At 44.5% G+C, this 26887-nt stretch overlaps 1 protein-coding gene across 1 annotated transcript in view; it reads right to left on the reverse strand.

Moving 5' to 3' along the window:
• CTDSP1 (CTD small phosphatase 1) overlaps positions 1-8231 on the reverse strand; it is a 42856-nt gene extending 34625 nt beyond the window's left edge. The window contains exon 1 of the mRNA XM_070729448.1: positions 7459-8231. Coding sequence (XP_070585549.1) covers positions 7459-7525 — 67 coding nt within the window. The 5' untranslated portion in view covers positions 7526-8231. The remainder of the gene's footprint in view (positions 1-7458) is intronic.
• Between the last annotated feature and the right edge of the window lie 18656 nt (positions 8232-26887).

Consider the following 26887-nt stretch of genomic DNA (forward strand, 5'->3'; position numbering starts at 1 on the left):
CTTTCACTGTGCCCTGAAGACCACTGAGGCAGTTTGGGCTTTCCTCTGGAGATTTTAGAAGTCTGGGACTTTTATCTCCTATTACCTATAAAAAAGCGTAAATGAAATCAGTTTTTTGTAACCAGCTTTTCTTGGAGTCTTGCTTTATGCTTCTTCTGCTTGGTGCAGAATTAAGTGGTATAGCTCTTAATTGCATCATAATACCATTGGCCTACCACAAGTAGGGGTATCTTTTTTTTTTGAGCCTTCAATCATAACGTATTTTTCAGACCATAAGACGCACCCAGATTTCAAAGAGGAAAGGAAGGGGGAAAAAGTTTTCCTCTTCCCCAATCTGCAGGTTTCCCAAACCCTTTTTTTTTGTGCAAAAGCTGACCCATTTGTCACTTGTTTCTACAAAAAATGGGGCACACAGAGGGTTTGAGAAGATTGCAGAGTGCTCCTGAGGGCTGGGGGAAGGCAAAAATGCCCTCATTTTTGCAAAACAATGGCCCATTTTTTCACCCCCCCTTTTTTTTTTGCAAAAATTGGAGTGTTTTTTTCCTTACACCAGCCCCCAGTCCCTGGAAGCACTTTGCAAACCTCCCAAACCCTCTGTGCACCCCATTTTTGCAAAAAACAAGTCCAGGGCAGGGCTTCGGGAGGCCAAAAATGGCTGTACGTGGTGTATAAGATGCACGACATTTCCAGCCTCTTTTTCTTGGGGGGGGGGGGAAGGAAATAGAAGCATCTTATAATCTAAAAAAATAAGAAAAAATAAGAAAAGCAACACATTTCTCTGTTGAGCGTTAACATACAAAGGGGATGAACTGTTTATAGTATCCTGCCTTTATTTAAATTCATGACATTAATACAATTGTCAATTATCCTAGCATGGCACATTCGCCTGTATAAATGACTTCACTTGCATTTGCTATCCTGGCAATTACCCTTGAGAGATAAACTACAGCAAAGGCCTGCCATCTTCGGGGCTACTGGTGTGCCCTCCAAGGTTGCTGTGGGTGCGCATGCGTGCCAGCGCGAGATTTGGCTTCTGTGGCATGTGCAGCAAGCAAAATTTTGTGTGAGGATGTATGCACGAGCAAGATTTTGGTGATTTTTGCCGATATTTTTGTTTCCGTGCATGCACAGAAACAAAAAATCGGCAAAAATTACCAAAACCTCGCTTGCGCGAGCATCTTCGCATTAGATTTCACTTGCTGCGCATGCACAGAAGCCAAATCTCGCATGGGGGTTCATGTGTGTGCTTCAGGGCACTTGACCGTTCCAGTAGCAGGTCATCTCTGGTAAACGATTATCATGAGCTTCCATGTTGGAAATGGGTTAACTAAGAGAGATGGTTCACCGAGGAAGCTCTCCTGATGAAGTTTGACCATTTATTAATTTTATTATTATTATTATTATTATTATTATTATTATTATTATTATTATTTACTTTTACTATTACCGTACTACTACTACTATCATTATTATTATTTACTATTACTACTACTATTATTATTATTTACTATTACTATTATCATAATCATCATCATTATTATTATTATTATTATTACAGTGGTACCTCTACTTAAGAACTTAATTCGTTCCGTGACCAGGTTCTTAAGTAGAAACGTTCTTAAGTAGAAGCAAATTTTCCCATAGGAATCAATGTAAAAGCAAATAATGCCTGCAAACCCATTAGGAAAGAAATAAAAGCTCGGAGTTTGGGTGGGAACAGGAGGAGGAAGAAGAGGAGGAGGAGGACAGTCGCTGCTGAAGGAAGAAGGTGAGGTGAGGGGAATAAATAAAATCCAAAACTTTAAGGCTTAAAAAAAAAAAGAGGGACTCTGAGGTGGCGAGGAGGAGCAAGTGCCTCCCACACACCCGGTGTGAGGCTGCCTCCCTGACACTGCGACAGAGAGAGAAACCCAGGGGGAATGGCCAGAAACTGGCCAGGCCTTCATGCCACTCTCAAATTTCCTGGAAATTTTTTCTGGGCTCTGGCTCTTAAATAGAAAATGGTTCTTAAGTAGAGGCAAAAAAATCTTGAACATCCGGTTCTTATCTAGAAAAGTTCTTAAGTAGAGGCGTTCTTAGGTAGAGGTACCACTGTATAGTTGAAAGGGACCTTGCAAGTCATTTGAATCTGAGACTTCCCGATTCCCAGCTCAGTCTCAGGTTGAGTCTTTTATAGGACTGTATGCAATTGTTATAAAGCAGCAGAATAAAGTATTTTTTAGTGTAAATGATAAATGCTATTTATAAATTAAATAAAAAATTATAATTATAAATTTTATAAATATGTTATTTATAAAATAAATTATATATGTCATTTATAAAATATATTATTTATATTTAATATGTTATTTATAAAATAAATTAGTATAACTTATGAATATAATAAATATTATACAATTTTTGAACCAGACACTCTTCCTCTGCCCAACTCCACCTCACAGGGCTGTCGTTGTGAGGAAAAGAGGAGGAGGAAGGAGTATCAGGTATCTTTGCGGCCTAGAGTTATTACTAAAAATAACAATGGAATAAAAATAAATATGCAAAGAAATAATTATAGGTAAGTTATAACAGAAAACAGAATGATGTAACAAGGCAGAATCACTTACTGTATTTATTGTATTACTGTTTTTATAAAAAAAAGACTGAAAATTAATAAATTATATTTAAAAAAAAGAAAACAGAACTTTGAGAGCTGATACTGAGAGCAGACGAAGACCTATTACAATTTCTATTATATAAGAGCTTATAAATTCTCTCCACAGTGAAATTCCATGGGAATTGAATGTGCTCAACTTATAGAAGGAATTATCACAACAGGCTTGAGAAGAATGATTAAGTACCTTTCAAAATAGAGAAAGGGAGCTAGAATTCGATTTCTTTTCACCCTGATATAGTTATCCTGTCAAAAGGGATGAAATAGGAACTAAATGGGAGTTTTAAACATGAGCCTTTTCTCACTAAAATCCACAAAGCATTGTGAAGAACGAAATAAACCTTTTAGATTGGACTTAGGACAATTTTCAGGGGAAACAATATTTAACCAGATAAACTCCTACTCAACACCTACCTCCTCCAAGCAGCCTGGGTATTATCCAATTCATGTATGGAAACATATTAAAAACAGAACCTGCAGGTATTTCAGGGGAATGTTAGAAGAGAAGAAGAATGGACAAAGTCGTGTGCCACATTTTTTCCTCTGGTGCCATCCAAGTGCACCTGATGGACACAGTACAGCAATAAACCATTATGTGATTCACTTGTTTCTGGCTTAACGTGAAAGACAAATTCAACCATAAAGGCTCAGCTTTATGGAGACGAGAACAAAAAAAAACGCCCTGGCTAAAATGGTTTGAGACAATATTGTAAGTCAAACAACCAAGCTCATTAAGGACCCTACTTAATATTATGCATGAATCCTGAGGTCCCAGTTCTCCTACATGGGAATCACCAGTCACTGAAAGTCACTGAAATCTTTTATCTAAGTTCTGTTTTGAAGGCTCTTTTCTCTGGAATTCTAAATTTCTCGGTATTAGGCTGTCTTTCAAATCTGCATTGTCTACTCTGACTAGCAGGGGCTTTCTATTGCCCTGTTCACCTTTCAATTGTTAAATTTATGCACAGGGAGTCCTACAACTGAGGCCAAAATGTCCATGGCTAAGCAAGACAATTGTTCAGTGTGTTTTGCTCCTGTTTTACAAACTGCCTTGTTTAAGTGAATAACTGCAGTTGTTTAAGCTAGTAACATAGTTGTTAAGTGAATCTGGCTTCCCCATTGGCTTTGCTTGTCAGGAAGTTGCACCGACACTGCAACCGTCAGAAATACATGCCTGTTGCCAAGCATCTTAATTTTGATCATGTGACCCTGGGAGTGCCTGCAATTGGTTGTAACGAAGTCTGAAAATTGGGTCAAAAATCACTTTTGTTAAACCGAGGACTTCCTGTAAACTGCCCAGAGTCACTTAAGCAAGATGGATAGTGTAGAACAGGAGTATCCAACCTTAGCAACTTTAAGCCTGGTGGTCTTCAGTTCCCAGAATTCCCCAGCCAGCTTTGTTGGCTGGGGAATTCTGGGAGTTGAAGTTCACCAGGCTTAAAGTTGCTAAGGCAGGAGACCCCTGGTAAAGAAAGGAAGAAAGATGAATAGAAAGAGGGAGAGAAAGAGGGGCAAGGGGGAGAAAGAAAGAAAGAGGGAGAGAGGGGGAGGGGAGATAAAGAAAGAAAGAAAGAAAGAAGGAAGGAAAGAAAGAGGGAGAGGGGGGAGGGGGAGAAAGAAGGAAAGAAAGAAGGAAAGAAAGAGGGAGAGAGGGGGGAGGGGAGAGAAAGAAAGACAGAAAGAAAGAAAGAAAGAAAGAAAGAAAGAAAGAAAGAAAAGAATATTTTTTTTAAATGGCAACTGTTTAAAACTTAACTTGAGAGGTTTCTGCATTCCTGTGGGTTATTTTCTGCCTGTATCTCTGCCTTTTCTACCTTACTGTTTTGTTTTTGTTCCAAGACTCTTCCATGGGATGGAAGGAAAGACCCTGGGCCCACCTCTCTTATGATTCTAAGGATGAACAGCGAGGAATTCAGGGAGGATGGAAACCTGAAGCCTAAACCCTGCAACCTGAAACCTGAGCCCTGAAAATTCCATTAACATTAATTATAGACAATGAGAGGTCCTTGCTGCATTCTGTGCTTGTTTGGCTTTTTGCAGACATTTCAATACCCAAACTAGGTAACATCATCAGTGCTAGGAAGTAATGAGTGCTGTTTGCTGTTCTGTTTATACTCTGGAGCCTTGCCTGTCTTTGTGGGTGGGGCGGAGGAGGCAAAGCTCTTAGAAATTCTTTAGTTGGGCTGTTTACTAATAATGGCTCTTCGGCAATTTCTTGATTGGGGGTATTGTTTGCTTGACTGTTGCTCTGAAGTTAACCTTGTTTTATATTGCCCAATTATAGACAATAATCCTTCTGCAATCGCTCAGTGCAGCATAAAACAGCCCACTGAGAGGTGCAAATTCTTTAACCACCCCAAATCATTGCAAGGCCTGGAATACATGGCCTTATGGGACTCCTGAACTGCAAAGAGTCTGCAGGCTATATTTGGCAGCTCATTAAGCCTCAGGTTGGGTTTGCTTACTCAGATGTGTAACCAATGTCTACTTTCAGGTAGATTGGTGGGGTTTCTTTAGCTGCTAGAGTAGAACTGACGCAAACCTCTCTGCTTACAACAGCCCTGATACTCTCTCCCACTCCAACCCTGTAGTCTAACCAGGCATTATTTTATATTCCAGTGAATGACATACATTAAGAAAGCTTCCAAGACCCCAGCTCAACCATGGCTCCCTCTGGAAAGTCAGGCAAACTGTGGTTGGAAGGAAATCCATTTTCCATTTCTTCCATCCTCCTTAGTGGTTCTTCCCCTCCGTCTTTATTGGCCTGACACATCCAGGCTCAAATGGTGGAAATCAGAGAAGGGAGAATCAAACAGTTACATTTCCCCATATTGCTGCAAATGGCCAGGAATGCCTCCTTCACAAGCCCAGTCTGCTCAGCGGTGAAGAACCACCCTTCCTTCCCCTTTGCCTCACTGTCAAAGCATCTGATGGGCAGGAGGTCTGAATTTCTTAAACGAAGACAGCCTCAGATGTCTTGCTAACCAGCACCTTCCTCAATGTTCATCAGGAAGTGGTGTAGAAAGCCTAGAGGAATCGTAGTAGAAGACACGGGTCACACACACTCTCTCCCCCCTCCCCCCTCTTGTGGTTGTTGTTGTTAAGATTGCCACCTCTGTTCACGATTCAAAATGGGGACGCAAACAATTGGACGTAACATCCTAGCGGCTCCTTTCTAGGTAGCTACAAACGGGCCACATTGGAAGGAAAAGCAGGTGGGAGGCGGATATGTCAAAAGATTGAGAGAATGCTGCCCTTCCTACCATTCAGGGAGACTCTGGATCCCTGCAAATTAAGAGATCAATCCTGAAACATCAATTAAAAACACCCCGTTCAGCGCCTCTGGCTTCCATCCACCCAGAAGAGCCTTCTGGTTGATTTACTAATAATACCTGGCACAAAACTGGCTGGTAGGCAGTCTCTGGCAGGAGATTTTTGTCCATCCTCAATTCAAAAGTCAATCAATCACTGCCCACCCTCCTGTTACCTTACTTTCCATCCCTCCAAAGCGGAACAACAAGCGGAAATGCACAGCTGGAAACATCTGGGAAAGGCACCTCCATTGCCAACGGCCCAGTTACAGTGACTGACAGACATTTGGAGGGGAGGGGCGAGGCATCCAGGATATGAGGGGGAGTGGGCATACAACAAGGTGCAGTTTGCACTAAGCTGTCTCACCCTCCCCTACTCCAGAGGGCTCAGACTACAACTCCCATTCTGACAAGGATGTGGAAATGGGAATCGGATCCCTGGAACCCACCAGGTTGAGGAAGGCAAGGCTGTCTGAATAAAACCTGTTGCTGGACCTCACACTGGGGCAAAGGAGTTGAGGTGGGGGCAGCAGAGGCGCCCAAAGACCCTAAATATGCAGTCAAGGCCAATGTGGGCCCTTCACCAGCCCTTCCAGAGACTATGAGGTATTAAGCGACCTGCTCATGGCAAACGAGGCCTTTTTGGTAGCTCCCCACAGTAAGCGAGCACGGGTTAGGTTCCGAAAACGTGCGCCCGCTTCGCCGACCATTCCTGAGAGAAAATTTACACGCACGTGTGCAAAAGCGGTGGCGCCCATGTCTTAGCTGCCCCAGCCACCCACACACACGACGGGAGGGGGTCCCGCCACTTTTGCTTCCTCCGAAATGCCTGAGGCTGCCGGATCCCACCGCCATTTACAAACACACACTCGCGGGCGCAGGGCCCGCCAACCGTGTCACATCCCACGGGCCCCGGGTTGAAGACAGTTCTGCCCGGGCCCCGCCGTAGGGAACGGCTGGAATTCGGCGGGACGGGTGGGGCGTGTGTGTTGTGTGTAATATCTTCGAGCCCAAAAGAAACACGCGTTAAAGACATTCCGTCTGCCCTCCCTCATTCCCTCCCCCCACCACACTCTCAATTCGGAGTGACTCCGGTGGCCCCTTTTTGTGGGAAAACCCTGCAAGCTTTTCGCGCACACACACACAAGAAAAGCTTGAGGGCTTTTTTGCAAAACGCCCCGCTTCGAGCCGTTGGCAACCGAAGGCGCGCAGGGTGATCCCAAGCGCTTCTCTTTCTCCGAGGGGCGGGGGGCCAAAAAGACGATCTGTCAAACCCGAATCGAGAGGGCCGCCGGGGCTTCTTGCAGCGCCGCTTTGGGCGACCTGTAGACCCCCCACCCCCACCCCCACACACACGCCGCCCCGGGCATTCCCCACCCCCACCCCGAGGAGGGCAGGCTAGGCGCGCCAACCCCCAAAGGATCGGCGTCGATGTCCCGCGTGGGAGGGGGAGGAAGAAAAAGAGGGGGGGGGGCGTTTGTTAAAATCGCTTACCTTTCTCCTGCAGAGGACTGTTCACCTCTTCCTTGCTAACCTGGGTGATAATGGGTCCGCTGTCCATTAGCCCAGACGTGCAGAGAGCTCGCCTCCCGCCTCCGATTGTCTCTCCGACGCCGTCGTCGCCGCCGCTTCGGGAAATTCCGGGACTTCCACAAATATCTATATACTGTATCTATCTATATTATTATTATTTCTCCCGCCACCGCCGCTATCCCCGCGGCAGCGACAACAGCAACGGAACGAGAGAGAAGCGGGGGGAGGGGGGAAGGAAGGAAGGAACTAATAAATAAAAAGGAAAGAAAAACGGAAGAAGGGAAGTGAGAGGGTGGGGGAAGGGCGGGGTGGGAAAGGGGGAAAAAGCAAAACAAAAACAAAAAAGGGGGAGGGGGAGAAAAAAAAAGACGGCGCCGAAGGAAAACTTTGTTACAACATGGAGTTCCCTCTTCACGGGTTCTGATACAAACATGGAGCCCAGGCGCGGTTTCAAGCTACCCCTTAAAAGGGCAATGGCTTCCCGAAGGCCGCCCGGGACGGCGAGCTACCGGCGGCCGTTTTCGGGAACGAAGCGACGTTGCCCGCTTCAGTCTCTCGCCCGATAGGCCGGGGTCCCCACGCCCAGCCTGACACGCGTCTGGGGTCGCTCTGGGCGCGGAACGAGGGGAAGGCGGCGGGGTTTGCTGGGTTCATCTTAGATCTGCTTTCCCCCCACCTCCCGAGCGGACTCTCCAAACTCTCTTTGCCTTTCTCTGCCCCCCCCCAAAAGCCCCTTCTGCAAGCCACAAGGCCGGAGTGGGAGGGTGTGGCTGGATCCGTTGGGGGAATCTTTCCGCCTCGCCTGATTTGAGGGCGTCGGGGTGAGGGGTGGGGGGCAAGATTTAGAATCGGTCGATCCGTCGCTGGTCTCTAGGGATGGCGTCGGTTTATTCGGAGCGATCCCAGTTTGCTGGAGCCGCATAATAATAATAATAATAATAATAATAATAATAATAATAATAATAATAATAATTTGCTGCCAACCTGCCTTCCATTGAGGACTTGTATATGCATGCACGAGTCAAAAAGAGGGCCGTGAAAATATTTACTGACCCCTCACATTTTGGACATAAGCTGTTTCAACTCCTACCCTTAAAACATCGCTACAGAGCACTGCACACCAAGACAACTACCCTGTTTCCCCGATAGTAAGACACCCCCGATTGTAAGACGTATCGGGGGTTTCAGGGGGGTCGGCTAATATAAGCCGTACCCCGAAAGTAAGACATATGTCTTACTTGCGGGGAAACACGGGGGTATTGCCGGGGGGGAGCCCGATGACGTCGCTTCCAAGCTCCCTGCGCGCCTCTCGCCTTCGCCTCGCCGCGGCGCCACCGCCTCTTCCCCGGCTTGACAAAGCGAAGGACGGTGCTGGTCCGAAGTGAGCCGAGTGGGCGGCGGCTTGCAGCGAAGGCGCTCGTCCCAGCAACCGAGTCCTGCCGAGGCTCGGCTGCAAGCGGCCAGCGAGGCCGACCGGCTCCGAGGCAAGCGGCCAGCGAGGCCGACCGGCTCCGAGGCGAGCGGCCGGAGCTGCGCCCTCCTTCGCCCGCCTCCTTTCCGGCAGGCAGGTGGGGCTGCCCAACTGCGCAGAGCGGCTCCTTCCCTCCAGACACACGCTTCCCCAACACGCGTCTGCGGCTCCACGCGTGCACGTCGCTTGGAGCCCTGAGGTTGAACTTGGAAAAGGGCTCACGAGGCTCCTGTCCCGCGGCTGCCCTTCTGGACTCTGGGGAGATGCCTTCGGGAACGCGACCCTTTCAATTTTTTTCCAATGTAAGACATACCCCGAAAGTAAGACGTAGTGGGGCTTTTGGGGGTAAAAAGAAAGTAAGACACTGTCTTACTTTCGGGGAAACACGGTAGACACAAGAATAGTTTTTTTTCATGAACGCCATCACTCTGCTAAACAAATAATTCCCTCACCACTGTCAAACTATTCACTAAGATTGCATTACTATTACTATTAGTCTTCTTATCATTCCTATCATCCATCTCCTCCCACTTATGACTGTATGTCTGTAACTTGTTGCTTATATTTTTACAATTTATATTAATATTGATTGTTTCTTGATCACTTATTTGTACCCCATGACGAACATTAAGTGTTGTACCTTGTGTTGTGATTCTTGACAAATGTATCTTTTATTTTACGTATACTGAGAGCCTATGCACCAATGACAAATTTCTTGTGCATCCAATCACACTTGGCCAATAAAGAATTCTATTCTGTTCTATCCATCAGCTTGTTCTTGTCTTGATTCCTTTGGGGGGGACAGGAAGGGGGACGACATGGGAGTTTCCTTGTGGGATTCGTTTGTGGAGATGGTTTCCTCGAAACAAGCAGAGAGTCTGTTGGACATTCTGTCAAATATTACCAGTTTGAGATTCTGCTGAGAAGGCCTGAGCATCCTTTTCAAAAGGACTTTCCAAGTGTTCGCCAGCCAGATGGGTTAATGCTCTAGAATAGCAATCTTCAGTGCTTCTCAAATTGTGGGAGAGGCACAGAGTGATGCCAGGGGAGAGCACACCCCAGGGAACATGTTTGGTCCCTCTCGATGGATTCCCCCAGACGGGGGGGGGGGGGGGTTTCCCAGTTGCACGCTGCTCCAAGCCCGGAAGAGAAGGCGGTCAGGCGGGATGGGGCAGCTGTGTTGGTTCTTACTCTCAGTAGGCGCCACAGTAGCCATGAACAGTGTGGTGAAGCTACTGCTGGACAAGGAGGAACATCCTCTGCAGCTGGGCAAAAGCTTTGAATGGCACCCTGAAGCCTCCTTCCACACCATTCACTGTGAGTGCCTGGCAGAAACAGTGCTTATGGTCCAGGCCGGCAACCTCCAAACATCAGCTTGGTTAAGCTGGCCTGGCCCCGTGTCAAAAGAGGGCCCTAACCATGGTAGCCTAGACCTGCCAAACCGAAAACAGGCTTCACTGAGTTGGGTGTGACTTACTCCCAGGTAAGTGGGTAGAGCGGCCTTCCCCAGCCAACAGTTTTCTTGCAGCTTCTAATAAGTAAAATAATACTGTAAATATTAACACTAAAATTCCATTGGGGCCAAGATCGGAGAGGTATGGGGGCACATGCAAAATGTTTATTTCTTCTTTGGGGGGGGCATAACAGAAAATAATTGAGAAGCACTGCCTTAAAGAGTAATTCACCAATCTTCCACACTTCTGTGATTTACTCAGGAAGAACTGTCAGAGCTCAGGTTGACCTTGATGGGTGCCAGAAATGGCGAGGGACCCTCAAGGAATAAAATGAATTGGTCTGCAGAAATTCACCTGGCATTTTAGCATCATGCATTGGTTTGGCAGTTAAAAAAAATGTGTCCACCTAAGGACCTTTCCGAGGATTGAATAGCTGTCCGTCTTTGATCCACCATACAGTCACTGGCGTAACACAGCACCTGTGTCATTGCCAAGTTGGCCTCTATTGCACCGGTTTCCAACCACTGCCAGTCTCCTGGCCATCTTCCAAGCTAAAAAGTGACAAAGCTGAATAGATTTTACACACCTGGAGGCCGGCCTTTGACAGGCATCGGAACAAGGAAGAAACATAGAAACATAGAAGTCTGACGGCAGAAAAAGACCTCATGATCCATCTAGTCTGCCCTTATACTATTTTCTGTATTTTATCTTAGGATGGATATATGTTTATCCTAGGCATGTTGAAATTCAGTTACTGTGGATTTATCTACCATGTCTGCTGGAAGTTTGTTCCAAGGATCCACTGCTCTTTCAGTAAAATAATATTTTCTCATGTTGCTTTTGATCTTTCCCCCAACTAACTTCAGATTGTGTCCTCTTGTTCTTGTGTTCACTTTCCTATTAAAAACACTTCCCTCCTGGACCTTATTTAACCCTTTAACATATTTAAATGTTTCGATCATGTCCCCCCTTTTCCTTCTGTCCTCCAGCCTATACAGATTGAGTTCATTAAATCTTTCCTGATACGTTTTATGCTTAAGATCTTCCACCATTCTTGTAGCCCGTCTTTGGACCTGTTCAATTTTGTCAACGGGTCCAAAGATGGGCTACAAGAATGGTGGAAGGTCTTAAGATAGTGTGATTTAATGCCATCTCTTGAGAGCAACATCCTGGGGATAGAATAGGAGGAGAAGGGGGCAGGAAGAGATTGCCAGGCTCTTTAGCATAGTTGGGGCAAGTGCAGAATAGTCGTAGGAAGGTGAGTGATGTTTTCTCAGGAGGAACTTTACTAGCTGTACAGTTTTCCCTTGACTTTCATGGGTCCGACATTCGTGAAAAGTCTATACCACGGTTTTTTCTACACCACGGTTTTTCCCGCCCGTGATGTCATATGTCACTGCCAAATTATTGTTAATAAATAATTATGTTAATGAATATCAGGATCATTAAGTATCTTCTTCAATGGTGAGTACCAGTAATAATGAGTAATAATCTAAAGGTTGTTAAGGGAATGGGAAATGGTAATTTAGGGGTTTAAAGTGTTAGGGGATGTCCTGCGATACTGTTCATAGGCAAAAATAGTGTAATTACTTCCACATCTCTACTTCGCGGAAATTTGACTTTCGCGGGCGGTCTTGAAACGCATCCCCCGCGAAAGTCAAGGGAACACTGTACTTGAGTTTTTAAACTAAAGTTTAAGATTCCACCACCACCACCCTGTTAAAAACAGATGACAGCAGGTCGCACAGCATTTATGTGTTTGATACCAGAGCACGCATTTCAGTAACAAATACTGAACAGCTCACTGAATTTGTTGGCTCACATATCTAGGGATAAACACAGGTGTACTTTTGAGCTAGAAACTGAAATTGTTTACACGTAAAGTTTACACATAAAGATACAGAGGAATGCGTTTGCAGCAGCCAGAATGTGTTGAGATTCTGCAGTAGGGCCCTTTCCCAACTCAGTCAGCTGCTAACTGGTGTCTTGAGTGATGCCCTCCGGTGAAGGGTTTGCTCGTCTTCGGCGCTGCCAGTGCGCTCTCCGAAACCAGTGCGTGCTCGTCTGGCATGCACATGTATGTGTCGGCACATTTGGCTTCTGTGCATGGGCTGCAAGTGAAATCTCAGTCAAGGACACTTGCCCGTGCGAGGTTTCACATATTTTCAGCTATTTCTTTGCTTCCGCGCATTCATTAGCAAACATTCAAAACTACAGAATTACATGAGAGCATATGCACCAAGACAAATTTCTTGTATGTCCAACCATATGTGGCCAATAAAATTATATTCTGTTCTGTTCTGTCCCACCCTGCCCCATCCCATCCCATTATTCTATTGTTCTGTTCCGTCCCGTTCCGTCCCGTCCTATTATTCTGTCCCGTCCCATCCCATTATTCTGTTCTGTTCCATCCCATTGTTCTGTTCTGTCCCATCCCATTGTTCTGTCCTGTCCTGTCCTGTCCCATCCCATCGCATCCCATTGTACTGTTCTGTTTTGTTCCGTCCCGTCCCGTCCCATCCCATTATTCTGTCCCGTCCCATTATTCTGTTCTGTTCTATCCCGTCCCGTCCCATCCCATTATTCTGTCTCGTCCTGTCCCATCCCATTATTCTGTTCTGCTCTGTTCTGTCCTGTTCCATTCCATTTTATGGCACTGAAAAAAGTGATTTACAGTCACTTGTCCCAGTGACTGTAATTTGGGTACTTGGCGACCCGGTATGTATTTATGCAGCCACCTGGGGTCATGTGAGCACCATTAGCAACCTTTCCAGACAGCTTCCAATGAGCAAAGTTAATGTGTAAGCTGGATTCCCTTAACAATCACACAATTAGTTAATTGCAAGTAATTGGCTTGACCATGTAGGAGGTTAGCATCCATCCCCCCTTCTAGAAGAATAAATATTAAAAAGGCAGAATATTATATTTTTGTGGATGAGAAAATTGAGAAACATGTTTTTAAAGACAAATCAGCTCCCCTTCATTCAGCTCCAGGGTGATGGGATTTATTGATTTATTGATTTATTGTTTTTTTTTATTTGATTTGTTTTGATTTGATTTGTATGCCGTCCCTCTCCGAGGACTCAGAGACATGGATTAAGACATGACCCTCAGGGCATGATAGGATTAGCCCTCAACCCATCTCATGACATGGCACCTGGGAAGATCATATCACCCAGCAAGGCTCAACCAAGCCTGGGACACAGACAGTCTGCAAAGTTAGCTAAGACCTCAGCCCTCAAGGGAGTCTGACAGCCAATGGGATACTTTTCTTGTACACGAATATGTTTTAATATGTATGTTTATTTATTATCTTTATTTTCTTTCTAATTTAAAGTATGTATCAAAGCTTAGATTTTACAAATGGACAGAAATTAGGAATCGGGAAAAATGTATATATTTGACACAAATTACTATAAAATGTATAGTGCCTTTAAAATTTATATCTGTACATATTTTGGATTTGTTTAATTTTATTTATTTATTTATTTTCTTTGACCTTTCTGTATCTATATTTGTATTTTTTTTTTTAAAAAGTGGAAAATTAATAAAGAGAAGACAAGAAAAAAATCTCTAAGGCAGGGCCCAAGAGTGGGTGCTCTATATATCTTCTCTCCACTCCATGTCCCTTTTTTTGCCCAGGACCGTAAAACCAGGTGGTCCTACCTACCATTAAACCATCTTTTCAAGCAGTCTCCATGCTTCCAGTGTCTTTCTCTCCACTTGGAACTGAACCCAGGTGGACATTTCTTCCAACAACCATGACAAAACAAGTGGTTAAATTGGGTGTCACTTAATAACTACCTTACCTGGCAATGGGAATTCGGGTGTCAATTGTGATAAAATGTCCAGGATGACCTATCCATTCTCAACAGCACAAACCCCATCTATCCTGGAAACACAATAGGGCATTAATTGATTAAATCTTAGATTGCTTATGGTCAGGTCAAGAAATGACCAGAAATAGGTTTCTGGTTTATCTGACATATTGACCCATAAAAAGTCTGGAATCATTGACCACAGAAGCACAAATCACATCACTGCAACTTACCCTCACATGCTGTATGGCTTATTCTTAACATATCGCGTGGCTCTCGATGACATCTCCAGATGTGTGATGGCATAAGCATTTCTGGCTACACGGGTCTTCTGTGTAGAATAGTCTTCAAAGTTGTTAAAGCAAAGATCGGGAAACCAACATTGGAGCATAACCTTTGCTTTTGGCAATGTGTATTCCAGCTCTGATTGTTACCTGCGCTCAGGGCAGGGTGGGCTACTGCCCGGATGGGGGGAGGGAACGCAGTGGGGTAGCGAAAATGGAGCTCCACCCCAGAGCACCCAATTTGCACTGAAAGAAGTTGAAAGAAAATGCAGGGCGTCCTGCATAAGCCTCACCCACAACGTGGTAGTAAAAATTTTGGTACCCCTTCACTGCCTGCGCTGTACACCTTTAGGAGTTATTTGTTTATTTTATTTATTTATTTTTTCAATACATAATGTAGGTTTCAGAGGATATAATCATAGTAAAATGCATCAATAAAAGAATAGAAGATAAGGCATTAGGAATAATATGGAATAAATAATCATTGGGAATATACAGTACATATACATGGAGCTAGTGGAAACATAAGAGAGACATTAGGACAGGGGACGGAAGGCACGCTGGTGCACTTATGCACACTCCTTACTGACCTCTTAGGAATTTGGAGAGGTCAATCATGGATAGTCTAAGGGTAAAATGATGGGGGTTAGGGGATGATACTATGGAGTCCGGTAATGAGTTCCATGCTTCAACAACTCGATTACTAAAGTCATATTTTTTGAAGTCAAGTTTGGAACGGTTCACTTAAGCTTGAATCTGTTGTGAGCTCGTGTGTTGTTGTGGTTGAAGCTAAAGTAGTCGTTGACAGGCAGGACGTTGCAGCATATGATCTTGTGGGCAATACTTAGATCTTGTTTAAGGTGTCATAGTTCTAAGCCCAGGATTGTAAGTCTAGTTTTGTAGGGTATTCTGTTTCGAGTGGAGGAGTGAAGGGCTCTTCTGGTGAAGTATCTTTGGACATTTTCGAGGGTGTTAATGTCCGAGATGTGGTATGGGTTCCAAGCAGATGAGCTGTATTCAAGGATGGATCTGGCGAAGGATCAAGCTTTATTTCTGCAAGAATGCATAAGGTCATGTTACTGATCGTGAGAAGAAGAAGAAGAAACGGCACAAGTTCTTGTTCTGCCAGTCTAACCAAATAGTGGGCTATTCTGCAGCCATCAATAATTCTTGTATGTTTAGGTAAATATTGTCAGTTTGTACTCTGCTCCAAGTTGAAGTCAAGCAGCTGAGATTCTGCTGGACCATTTGCATAAACACACATGGATACGTATGCACAAAATCATCTACTAGACAGAGAGAGGCTGGAAGTTGAGCTTTGCTCCAACCCAGAAAAGGATCAGAGGAGCTACTGAATTTGCCCACTGTAGAGCTTGTCCTTTTTGTCAGATCTCTTCACTGCCTCCAGAGTATCTGGAATGTGAGGAATTTCCTTAGGAATCTCCCATTTCCCCTCACAGATGTGAAGAGGTTTCTCCAGTCTGTCCTTTTTTGTATGCCTCTTTTTCATTCCCAATTGTCTTTCAAGGAATACCGGACTCTTGATGTGGAAAGGTGTCTTATACTGCCTGAGTTCACACATTATTTAACTCATATTTTATTTACCAGTATGTCCATTTCTACGTCTGCCTATCTCAACAATACAAGCCCTGTGTTGTACTGACTGAAAAAGAATGTTATGCATTTGATGGATGTATATCATGATGCAGATACTGCATATTATGTATATTATGATGCAGGTACTATTTCATGATGATGTGATTTTATACAAAATAGACAAGTCTTCATCAGAAAACAGTATCTGTCATTCTGTAGTTTCTGACACACAGAATGTGGACATACCCTGTCTGTTTTTCCAAAGAGGCAACTGGACTTTCTGTTTTTATTTTGAAGACCGTTTCACTTCTCATCCGAGAAGCTTCTTGGATGGGTTGTGAAACATTGTCAAAGAAAAAACAGAACATCCAGTTGCCTTTTGGGAAAAAAAATCCCACCTTTGGGACAACCATGACCTGGATGACTGAGAATGTCCATGGACACCCTGTCAGTTTTCTTAGTAGTTAAATTTCTGAATTATCTCTTTCTCCTTTGATTAATAGGAATGAGGTACAGTGGTACCTCTACCTACAAATGCCTCTACTTATGAACTTTTCTAGATAAGTACCGGGTGTTCAAGATTTTTTTTGCCTCTTCTCAGAAACCACTTTCCACTTAGAAACCCGAGCCCCCGAAACTGTAACCGGAAAAGGCAGGGAGAAGCTCTGTGGGGCCTCTCTAGGAATCTCCTGGGAGGAAACGACCAGAAAAGGTGGGGAGAAGCCTCCGTGGGGCCTCTCTAGGAATCTCCTGGGAGGAAAAAGGGCCAGAAAAGGTGGGGAGAAGCCTCAATGGGGCCTCTCTAGGAATCTCCTGGGAGGAAACAGGGCCTCCACCCTCCCTGTGGTTTCCCCAATCACATGCATTATTTGCTTTTACATTGATTCCTATGGGAAAAATAGCTTCTTCTTACAAACCTTTCTACTTAAGAACCTGGTCACGGAACAAATTAAGTTTGTAAGTAGAGGTACCACTGTACATGGAGTTCGATAGTTTAGTGTGGCTGTAAATTAAAGACGTAAAACTGTAGGAAAAAAAACTCTGTCAGATTAAGCTCATCCTCTGCCCTTCCCATACAGAGCTGCTGAGGTAAATTTTGTTCAACCACAGCTTGTTGAAGGACCTATAGAACATTGGGTTACACTCATCAAGTGAAACCATAAAAGTTAATAATAATAATAATAATAATAATAATAATAATAATAATTTATTGGATTTGTATGCTGCCCCTCTCCGCAGACTTGGGGCGGCTAACAACAATGATAAAAACAGCATGTAGAAATCCAATTAATAAAACAACTAAAAACCCTTATTATAAAACCAAACATACACACAAACATACCATGCATAACTTGTAATGGCCTAGGGGGAAGGAATATGTAAACTTCCCCATGCCTGGCGGTATAAATGAGTCTTGAGTACTTTACGAAAGACAGGGAGGGTGGGGGCAGTTCTAATCTCTGGGGGGAGCTGGTTCCAGAGGGCTGGGGCCACCACAGAGAAGGCTCTTCCCCTGCGGCCCGCCAAACGACATTGTTTAGTCGACGGGATTCGGAGAAGGCCAACTCTGTGGGACTTTATCGGTCGCTGGGATTTGTGCGGTAGCAGGCGGTTCCGGAGGTAATCTGGTCCAATGCCATGTAGGGCTTTAAAGGTCATGACCAACACTTTGAATTGTGACCGGAAACTGATCGGCAGCCAGTGCAAGCCACGGAGTGTTGAAGAAACCGCATCACGTGGCTGAATCCAGACAAGAGCCTATGCGTCACAAACAAGAAAGGCATGAGATGATGGTCTAGGGCCATGATGTTGAACTTATGGCATGTGTGCCACAAGTGGCACACGGAGCCATATCAATAGGCATGCGAACTCAGGTCTGGTGCACATGCACGCACTAGGCAGCTGATTTTGGGGCCTTCTGGGCCTACTAGTAGTAGCCTGTTTTCAGCCTCCAGGGGCAGAAGAGCCTCGGTGGTGCAGTGGTTAGAGCTACTGTATTTCTGCTGATCTCAGTAGGCTTGAGGTTGGCTCAGCCTTCCATCTTTCCAAGGTCAGTAAAATGAGGACCCAGATTGTTGGGAGCAATATGCTTACTCTCTGCAAACTGCTTAGAGAGGGCTGTAAAGCACTGTGCGCTATATAAGTCTAAATGCTATAATGCTATTTTGCCCTCCCCAGTCTCCTAGAAAGGCTTTGAAGCCTGGGAAGAGCGAAAAACAGGCATGCCATTGTGTGCTTGGAGGAGGGGGGTCATGCACGGGGTGGTGGTGCATGGATTTATGGGTGTGGGTGACCCCCGTGTTCTCCCCCTTTTGGCACACAAACCAAAAGAGGTTTGCCATCACTGGTCTAGGGAGATTCTCCATCATCCAGGTCATGGTGGTTGTGGTCACGTGATGATGGCCTGGTATGATATGTGAGTCCAGTCTGGTCAGTGGCCTAAGCATAACTTCAGCCAATCTGTTTGCTGGTCATTTCCGTGTCCTCTGTTGAGGCAGAGATTTTCTGTGTCAAAAGAGACAGAGGCATTTCCAGCTTGGCCAAAGTGGCTAAGGATTAACACACACCCCTACCCCACCTCGAGCCATTTGGGTATACACAATGTCTGTACTTTCCTTGGTGCAATAATTGCATTCCCCAACCACAGATGGGGAAGCAAAACCACTTCTGCCTGGTTTCCTTCAAAGGAAGGAAGACACACAAAATATGAGAAGGAAATCAGGCAGGGTTAAAAGAAGTCATATTAGCAGATCTAGCTGGACATGCAGCAGTTCTGCAGGGAGGAGAACTGACCAGGCTATCCAGCCCTCCCCATGGGAGTAGGGCTGGGTCACTCAGTGCAGATTCAGAACAAAGCAGCACTTCAAATTCTATATACTGTATTTTTCAGAGTATAAGATGCACCTTTTTCCTCCCTAAAAGAGGCTGAAAATTCAGGTGTGTCTTATACTCTGAAGGTAGCTTTTTTTTTAATCTTTTCTTTCCCAGCCCTGACTAGGTACTAACGATCTTCCCAGCTCTTACTGGCTTGCAGGTTCTTTCATTGTTACTCTTTCCAAAGAATGTTTTCCAAGCCCTAAGTCTTTGCAGGGTTTTTTTCCCCATTGCTCTACTTGCTGAATGTTTCTTTCCAGGTGCTAATAATATTACCAGCTCTTACCTTGCAGGTTCTTTCATTGTTACTCTTTCCAAAGAATGTTTTCCAAGCCCTAAGTCTTTGCAGGGTTTTTTTCCCCATTGCTCTACTTGCTGAATGTTTCTTTCCAGGTGCTAATAATATTACCAGCTCTTACTGGCTTGCAAGTTCTTTCATTGTTACTCTTTCCAAAGAATGTTTTCCAAGCCCTAAGTCTTTGCAGGTTTTTTTTTTCCATTGCTCTACTTGCTGAATGTTTCTTTCCAGGTGCTAATGATCTTCCCAGCTCTTACTGGCTTGCAAGTTCTTTCATTGTTACTCTTTCCAAAGAATGTTTTCCAAGCCCTAAGTCTTTGCAGGGTTTTTTTCCCCATTGCTCTACTTGCTGAATGTTTCTTTCCAGGTGCTAATAATATTACCAGCTCTTACCTTGCAGGTTCTTTCATTGTTACTCTTTCCAAAGAATGTTTTCCAAGCCCTAAGTCTTTGCAGGGTTTTTTCCCCCATTGCTCTACTTGCTGCATGTTTCTTTCCAGATGCTAATGATATTCCCAGCTCTTACTGGCTTGCAAGTTCTTTCATTGTTACTCTTTCCAAAGAATGTTTTCCAAGCTCTAAGTCTTTGCAGGTTTTTTTCCCCCATTGCTCTACTTGCTGCATGTTTCTTTCCAGATGCTAATGATATTCCCAGCTCTTACTGGCTTGCAAGTTCTTTCATTGTTACTCTTTCCAAAGAATGTTTTCCAAGCCCTAAGTCTTTGCAGGTTTTTTTCCCCCATTGCTCTACTTGCTGAATGTTTATTTCCAGGTGCTAATGATATTCCCAGCTCTTACTGGCTTGCAAGTTCTTTCATTGTTACTCTCTCCAAATAAAGATTTTTTAAAAGCCCTAACCAGGAGATAAAATAATGTCCTGAAGCTGACCAGAGTAAGGATGCTAGCCAGATGAATATCTGGTAAGCAGACTCTTTTCCCAATTTTTCTCCCCCAAAACTAAGGTGCGTCTTATACTCTGGTGCATCTTATACTCTGAAAAATACGGTACTCGGTGGCTAATAATATTTATTTTTTTTAAAAAAAAGATCAGAACCATAGAAATCATAATGAAGAAATAGCAAGCAGAGATCCAATCCTATCCTCTCTTTCCCCTGCAGGCAGCAGTGCCTAAAATACCTAAAGGAGGGGGGGGGGAAAACCCTGCAGATGATGACATCATTATGCAAATTACATGCCATTACAGAGTAAGTGACATGATATCTGACACAAAGTTGTAAGCCACAGCATTTGTGTGGCTGTGTCATCACAAATCCCATTTGCCTCCGCCCTCCTAGCTTGTGCTTAGGCAAGAAAATATTAGAGACAATTGCACCGAATAGGAAGGAAGGAAGGAAGGAAGGAAGGAAATAGAATTCCTTATTGGCCAAGTGTGATTGGATACACAAAGAATTTGTCTTTGGTGTATATGCTCTCAGTGTATATAAGAAGAATAAAATACATTCACCAAGAATAAAAAGATACAACACTTAGTGTTAGTCAAGGTTACTAATAAGCTATCAAATTGGAAACAAATAAAAAGATACAAGCAACATGGTTATACAGTAATAATAAGTAGGAAGAGATAGATACGAGTAAGGAAGAAAAGAATAGTAATACAGTCTTAGTAAATTATTTGATAGTCTTGGTTGTTATGCAGAGTGATGGCATTTTGGGGAAAAACTGTCCTTGTGTCTAGTTGTTCTGGTGTGCAGTGCCCTATAATGTCAAGGAAGGAAGGAAGGAAGGAAGGAAGGAAGGAAGGAGGGAGGGAGGGAGGGAAGGAAGGAAGGAGGGAAGGAAGGAAGGAAGGAAGGAAGGAAGGAAGGAAGGAAGGAAGGAAAAAGAATCAGGAAAAGGACACCAAGATATTGGATTGTGTTTGTGTATATGTGTATTACATTCTATTTTTGTTTCCTAAGTTTGCAATCAGTTTTAGTAGCATGGCTATGATACAAAAGCAAAATATTTTCTGTCATCTTAGCCAAATGCAAGTATCTTATGCACTTGGAGGAGCAGTCTTTGAAGTACTACCTACTTGTATACACAAGCTTATTTTCCAGTTTGAGAGGATTTAAAGAATGAAAGATTCCTTTTCATGTTTAGATGTGCTATAGATGGAACACTATCAGGTCGAAAATTGAGCAGGACTACTGAAAACGAAGCATCTAAACAGGGGTGGGCTACTGCCCAGATTGAGGGGGGAGACACAATGGGGTAGCGAAAATGGAGCTCCACCCTGAGCACCCAATTTGCACTGAAAGAAAATGCATAAGCCACGGCCACCATGTGGTAGCAAAAATTTCGGTAGCCCTTCACTGCATCTAAATCTTAAGAGGAATCCTGGCCCAAAGGAATTTCCAAGTACATATGAACAGAAACAGAGCAAACAGGAGGGTGGGAGGGGGAGAGGGGGAGATGAGGCAGAAATAATCACACAAGATGCTGACTGTAAAGGTTACGGGTATATTTGAAGGGAGGATTAAGATTGTGGAAGGAGAAAAATTCTGTAAATATGTAGCATAGACTCATAGATACAGTATGGCAGTTCCATTTGTGGTGTTGCACAGGGCAATAGATCTTGAATACTTTTTGCTGATTTGCAGCCCAATTAGCCAAGCTGAATAGCAAACAGGACGACTCAATATTTCAAGAATGTTATGTTTTCCCTTCAGAAAACGAGTGCAAATACTATACAGTGGAACCCCGACATAAGAGCTGCTCTACTTAAGAGCAACTCGAGATAAGAGCTGGGAGGGGAGAGATATTTTTGTTCTACTTACAAGCCCAAATTCGAGATACAAGCGCCAAGGAGCTGTCTCCTGAAGCCAAACGCTAACTTCCGCGTTCGGCTTCAGGAGACAGCTGCGAAGCGGCGCGCGTGTTTTAAAAGGTTGCAGCCGGCCTGGGGGGCTCGGGGGGGGGGGCTTGCAGCTTTCTTTCTTGCTCTTTTTCTTTCTCTCTTTTACCTTCCCTTCCTCTATTTCTTCTTTTCTTTCTCCTTCCCACCTTCTTCCCTCCCTCCCTCCCTTCACTCATTCCTCTCTTACTCTCCCCTTTCATAAGTTTCCTTGCTTCCTTCCTCTGTTCCTGTCCCTTCCCCCTTTCTTTCTTTCTTTCTTTCTTGCTCTTTTTCTTTCTCTTTTACCTTCCCTTCCTCTATTTCTTCTTTTCTTTCTCCTTCCCACCTTCTTCCCTCCCTCCCTTCACTCATTCCTCTCTTACTCTCCCCTTTCATAAGTTTCCTTGCTTCCTTCCTCTGTTCCTGTCCCTTCCCCCTTTCTTTCTTTCTTTCTTTCTTTCTTTCTTTCTTTCTCTCTTTTACCTTCCATTCCTCTATTTCTTCTTTTCTTTCTCCTTCCCACCTTCTTCCCTCCCTCCCTCCCTTCACTCATTCCTCTCTTACTCTCCCCTTTCATAAGTTTCCTTGCTTCCTTCCTCTGTTCCTGTCCCTTCCCCCTTTCTTTCTTTCTTTCTTTCTTTCTTTCTTTCTTTCTTTCTTGCTCTTTTTCTTTCTCTTTTACCTTCCCTTCCTCTATTTCTTCTTTTCTTTCTCCTTCCCACCTTCTTCCCTCCCTCCCTTCACTCATTCCTCTCTTACTCTCCCCTTTCATAAGTTTCCTTGCTTCCTTCCTCTGTTCCTGTCCCTTCCCCCTTTCTTTCTTTCTTGCTCTTTTTCTTTCTCTTTTACCTTCCCTTCCTCTATTTCTTCTTTTCTTTCTCCTTCCCACCTTCTTCCCTCCCTCCCTCCCTTCACTCATTCCTCTCTTACTCTCCCCTTTCATAAGTTTCCTTGCTTCCTTCCTCTGTTCCTGTCCCTTCCCTCTTTCCTTCCTTCCTTCCCACCCTCCGTCCATTCATTCACCCATTCCTCTCTTGATCGCTTAAAGCCGGTCCCTGGTGCAAAAAGGGTTGGGGACCTCTGTCCTACAGGATTGGGTGGCAGAGAAGTTGAACATATGTAAATTTAAAAGTTTAAGAAAGTTTACAAGTTAAGTGAAAGAAACTTCATTATTCATTTATATGTACATGTACATTTCTTCATTAAAAACATGTCTTTCTGCATAATTTAGACTAACTTTGTGAGTTTTTTGAGGGCTGGAACCAATTAAAATTATTTACATTAATTCCTATGGGGAAAAGTCGTTCGAGATAAGAGCTGCTCGACTTAAGAGCCCAGGTCCGGAACGAATTAAACTCGTATCTCGAGGTACCACTGTACTGTATTCCCAATTAGTAGAAGTATAGTTTGGAGTTTAATGCAGTAGAATCGAACAATCTAAGAAGTCCTCATTTGGATCAGACCATGGCCCACGGGTAGTATCTCATTCTGTTTCTCATGGGGTATCCAACCTTGGGAACTTTAAAACTTGTGGACTTCAGCTCCCAGAATTCCCCAACCAGCAAAGCAAAGCTGGCTGAGGAATTCTGGGAGTTGCAGTCCACAGGTCTTAAAGTTGCCAAGGTTGGAGACCTCTACTCTGGCGTGTTTACAAGTGGGAAGCTGAGACATCGTTTTTTTCCCCAACAGGTTCCCCTGGTAACATATTTAGAGGCAGGCTGGCATCTGGACACTGAAGAAAACTACCTCATAGTTTTTGGCTTTTAAACTATCTATCTATCTATCTATCTATCTATCTATCTATCTATCTATCTATCTATCTATCGATTGATTTGAATGCCGCCCCTCTCCGTGGACTCGGGGTGGCTAACAACAGTGATAAAAACAATATGTAGCAATCCAATAATAAAACAACTAAAAACCCTTATTATAAAAAACAGACATACATACTGACATACCATGGATAAACTGTAGAGGCCCAGGGGGAAAGAACATCTCAGTTGCCCCATGCCTGACAGCAGAGGTGTACATTGTAGCACTAAACTATACATTGTAGCACTAAAATTTGTTCCTTGACTTGTTTTTAATTCAGCCCACTTTCAAAGCATCCTACAAAATTGTCAAATGTTTTGATTGTTAAATGGCTAACAGCCTGGGCAAGGTTTCTGAACACAGAACAGTTACCTTCCTAGATATACATCAACACTGGGGTATATATATGCTAAACAAATAATTCCCTCAACACTGTCAAACTATTTACTACGTCTGCACTACCATTACTACTAGTTTTTTCTCATCATTCCCATCACCCAGCTCCTCCCTGTATGACTAACTTGTTGCTTATATCCTTAAGATTTCTATTGTTTCCTGATTGCTTATTTGACCCCTATGACAATCATTAAGTGTTGTGCCTCATGATTCTTGACAAATATATCTTTTTCTTGGTGCATATGCACCAAATACAAATTCTTTGTGTGTCCAATCACACTTGGCCAATAAAGAATTCTATTCTATTCTATTCTGTATATTATATGCATTCTCTTATGAAATTTTATCCTGAGGAATTATCTTTGGTATCTCCCAAACACTGACGGATGTTTGGGGGCAACAGAAGGCGAAATGGGATTCCTATTTATTTTTCTAACATAAAGCACATTTCTCCAATTTTTCAACCGGGGGGGGGGCACACATTCACGGAACAGCTTGGAACAACGAGCAATTGCTCACCCTCAAACTTTATATCCTAAAAGACTCGTCTGCGTGCAGTAAAATGCAAGCACGCGCGGTTGTTTCTCCGGAAATTACTTTCCTAATGCCTGTAACTAAGCTGGGTTGCTACGGTGAAAAATCAAATGGCCGAACCACATTTTGCTCTCCCCCCCCCCCCCCCATGTTTTTTCCAGCCTCGCTGCCATCTAGGGTACTACAATCAAGCAGTGTTCAACCTGCACTTGATTGGGAAGTGGGACTGTGACGTTCCTAAATCTATAGGTCTCTAGTGTGTGTGAGAGACAGAGAAATATTTTGTGTGAGAGAGATTGTGTATATATGATATATATATGTGTGTGTGTGTGTGTATACAATATATGCACACATACATACATACATACATACATACATAGCGTGTGAGATATTTTGTGTGAGAGAGATTGTGTGTGTGTGCCTGCGAGAGATATTTTGTGTGAGATATTGTGTGTGAGGGAGGGAGAGGGGGGGAGTGTGTATGTGTGTGTGTGTGTGTGAGAGAGAGTGCGCGCGCAAACACGAAGCAGCTTCTGGCGGGTCCCTAGTGCGAGGCGGCCATCGCCCTTTTAAGGGAGGAGAAATTCTTCGCATAAACAAGCTTTTGGGCCTGGAAGGTGGACGCTCCGGACTTGGGAAGATTCGAGAGGAACGGGCGGGAAAACAGACGAGGGAGTCACTGGCTGCTGAGCCTTCGTTGTGAGGGGAGGCGGGGGTGCCTGTCCTCCCAGAAACGGCTAGCTTTTTGCAGCGAAAGCGGCCCTCAAATCCGGGGCGCAGCGGACTGGGAGGCACCGAACGGCGCTTTTGGAAAGACGGGGAGGGGAGGAGGGGAAACTTGAAACGGCCAAGGGAGCGTCTTTCAAGAAAGATCCGCAGTCGCGGACGAAACGAAAGGGACGGGTGGAGGGGCGGGCAGGAGGTATAGCGAGGCGAGCAGTGGAAGTGGGACGCCCTGAGTGTAAAAAAACACAAAATACAGTAATAATAAAAAAGCCTAATCCGCAGCTTCGTAACAGCCTGCGACGTTTTGTTCCTTTGGGGCTGGCATACCCAGATTACCCCCAACTTAAAAGATGAAGCATTGTAAGGAATCGTGTTAAAAAAACCCATCTAAGGTTGCCCTGGAGGAGGTTGGCAGAAAGGGAGAGAGAGAAAGGGAGAAGGAGAGGGAAAGAGATGGAGAGAGAAAGAAGGGGGAGAGGGGGAAGGAAAAGAAGAGAGATGGAGGCAGGAAAAGAGATGGAGAGTAGAGAAAGAGAGGGAGGGGTAGAGGGAAGGGGAGGAGATGGAGAGGGGGAAGGAGAGGAAGAGACAGGGCAGGAGGAAAAGAGAAGGAAATAGGGAGAAAAGGAGAGAGGGGGAGAGAGGAAAGGAAGAGGTGGAGAGAGTGCGGGGGAGGGAGACGGAGGAAGAAGGAGAAGAAGAGAGACAGAAGGAGGAAAAGACAAGGAGAAGAGAGGAAGGAGCAGGTGGAGGAGAGGAAGAGAAAGGGGCAGAGGGGAAGGAGGGAGGAAAAGGGAGAGAGGAGAAGAGGGAGGGGGAAGGAGAGGAAGAAAAATGGAGAGAAAATGGGAAGAGAGGAAAGGAGATGAGGAAGGGGAGGGAGAGGGAAGAAGGGGGAAGGAGAGGAAGAGAAGCAGAGAGGGAGAGAAAGGGAAATAATTCTTTCAAACGGCGAAAGGTTGCAATGACCCTTTTTCAAGAGTGCAGACTCTTGAATCTTAACTAAGTTTGCTGCCGACGCTTCATTTAGCGTCGCAGTTGGTGAATCCCTGCAGGAAGAATCTAAACACCCCCCCCCCCCCCCGGCTGCCTTTGCACCGCTTTTCTGGATTCCCGCTCGCCTGGACATAGAGACGGTCCTACAGTAAGGGATCGGTGGCAAATTCTTTCCCTTTCCTTGAGACGCACGGGGCCAAATTCTCGAACTTGAACCTCGCCGCTCCGCCCATGGCGAGCATCTCTCTCTCTCTCTCTCTCTCTCTCTCTCTCTCTCTCTCTCTCTCTCTCT

Source organism: Erythrolamprus reginae, chromosome 1, assembly GCF_031021105.1.
Source record: "Erythrolamprus reginae isolate rEryReg1 chromosome 1, rEryReg1.hap1, whole genome shotgun sequence".
Classification (NCBI taxonomy): Eukaryota; Metazoa; Chordata; class Lepidosauria; order Squamata; family Dipsadidae; genus Erythrolamprus; species Erythrolamprus reginae.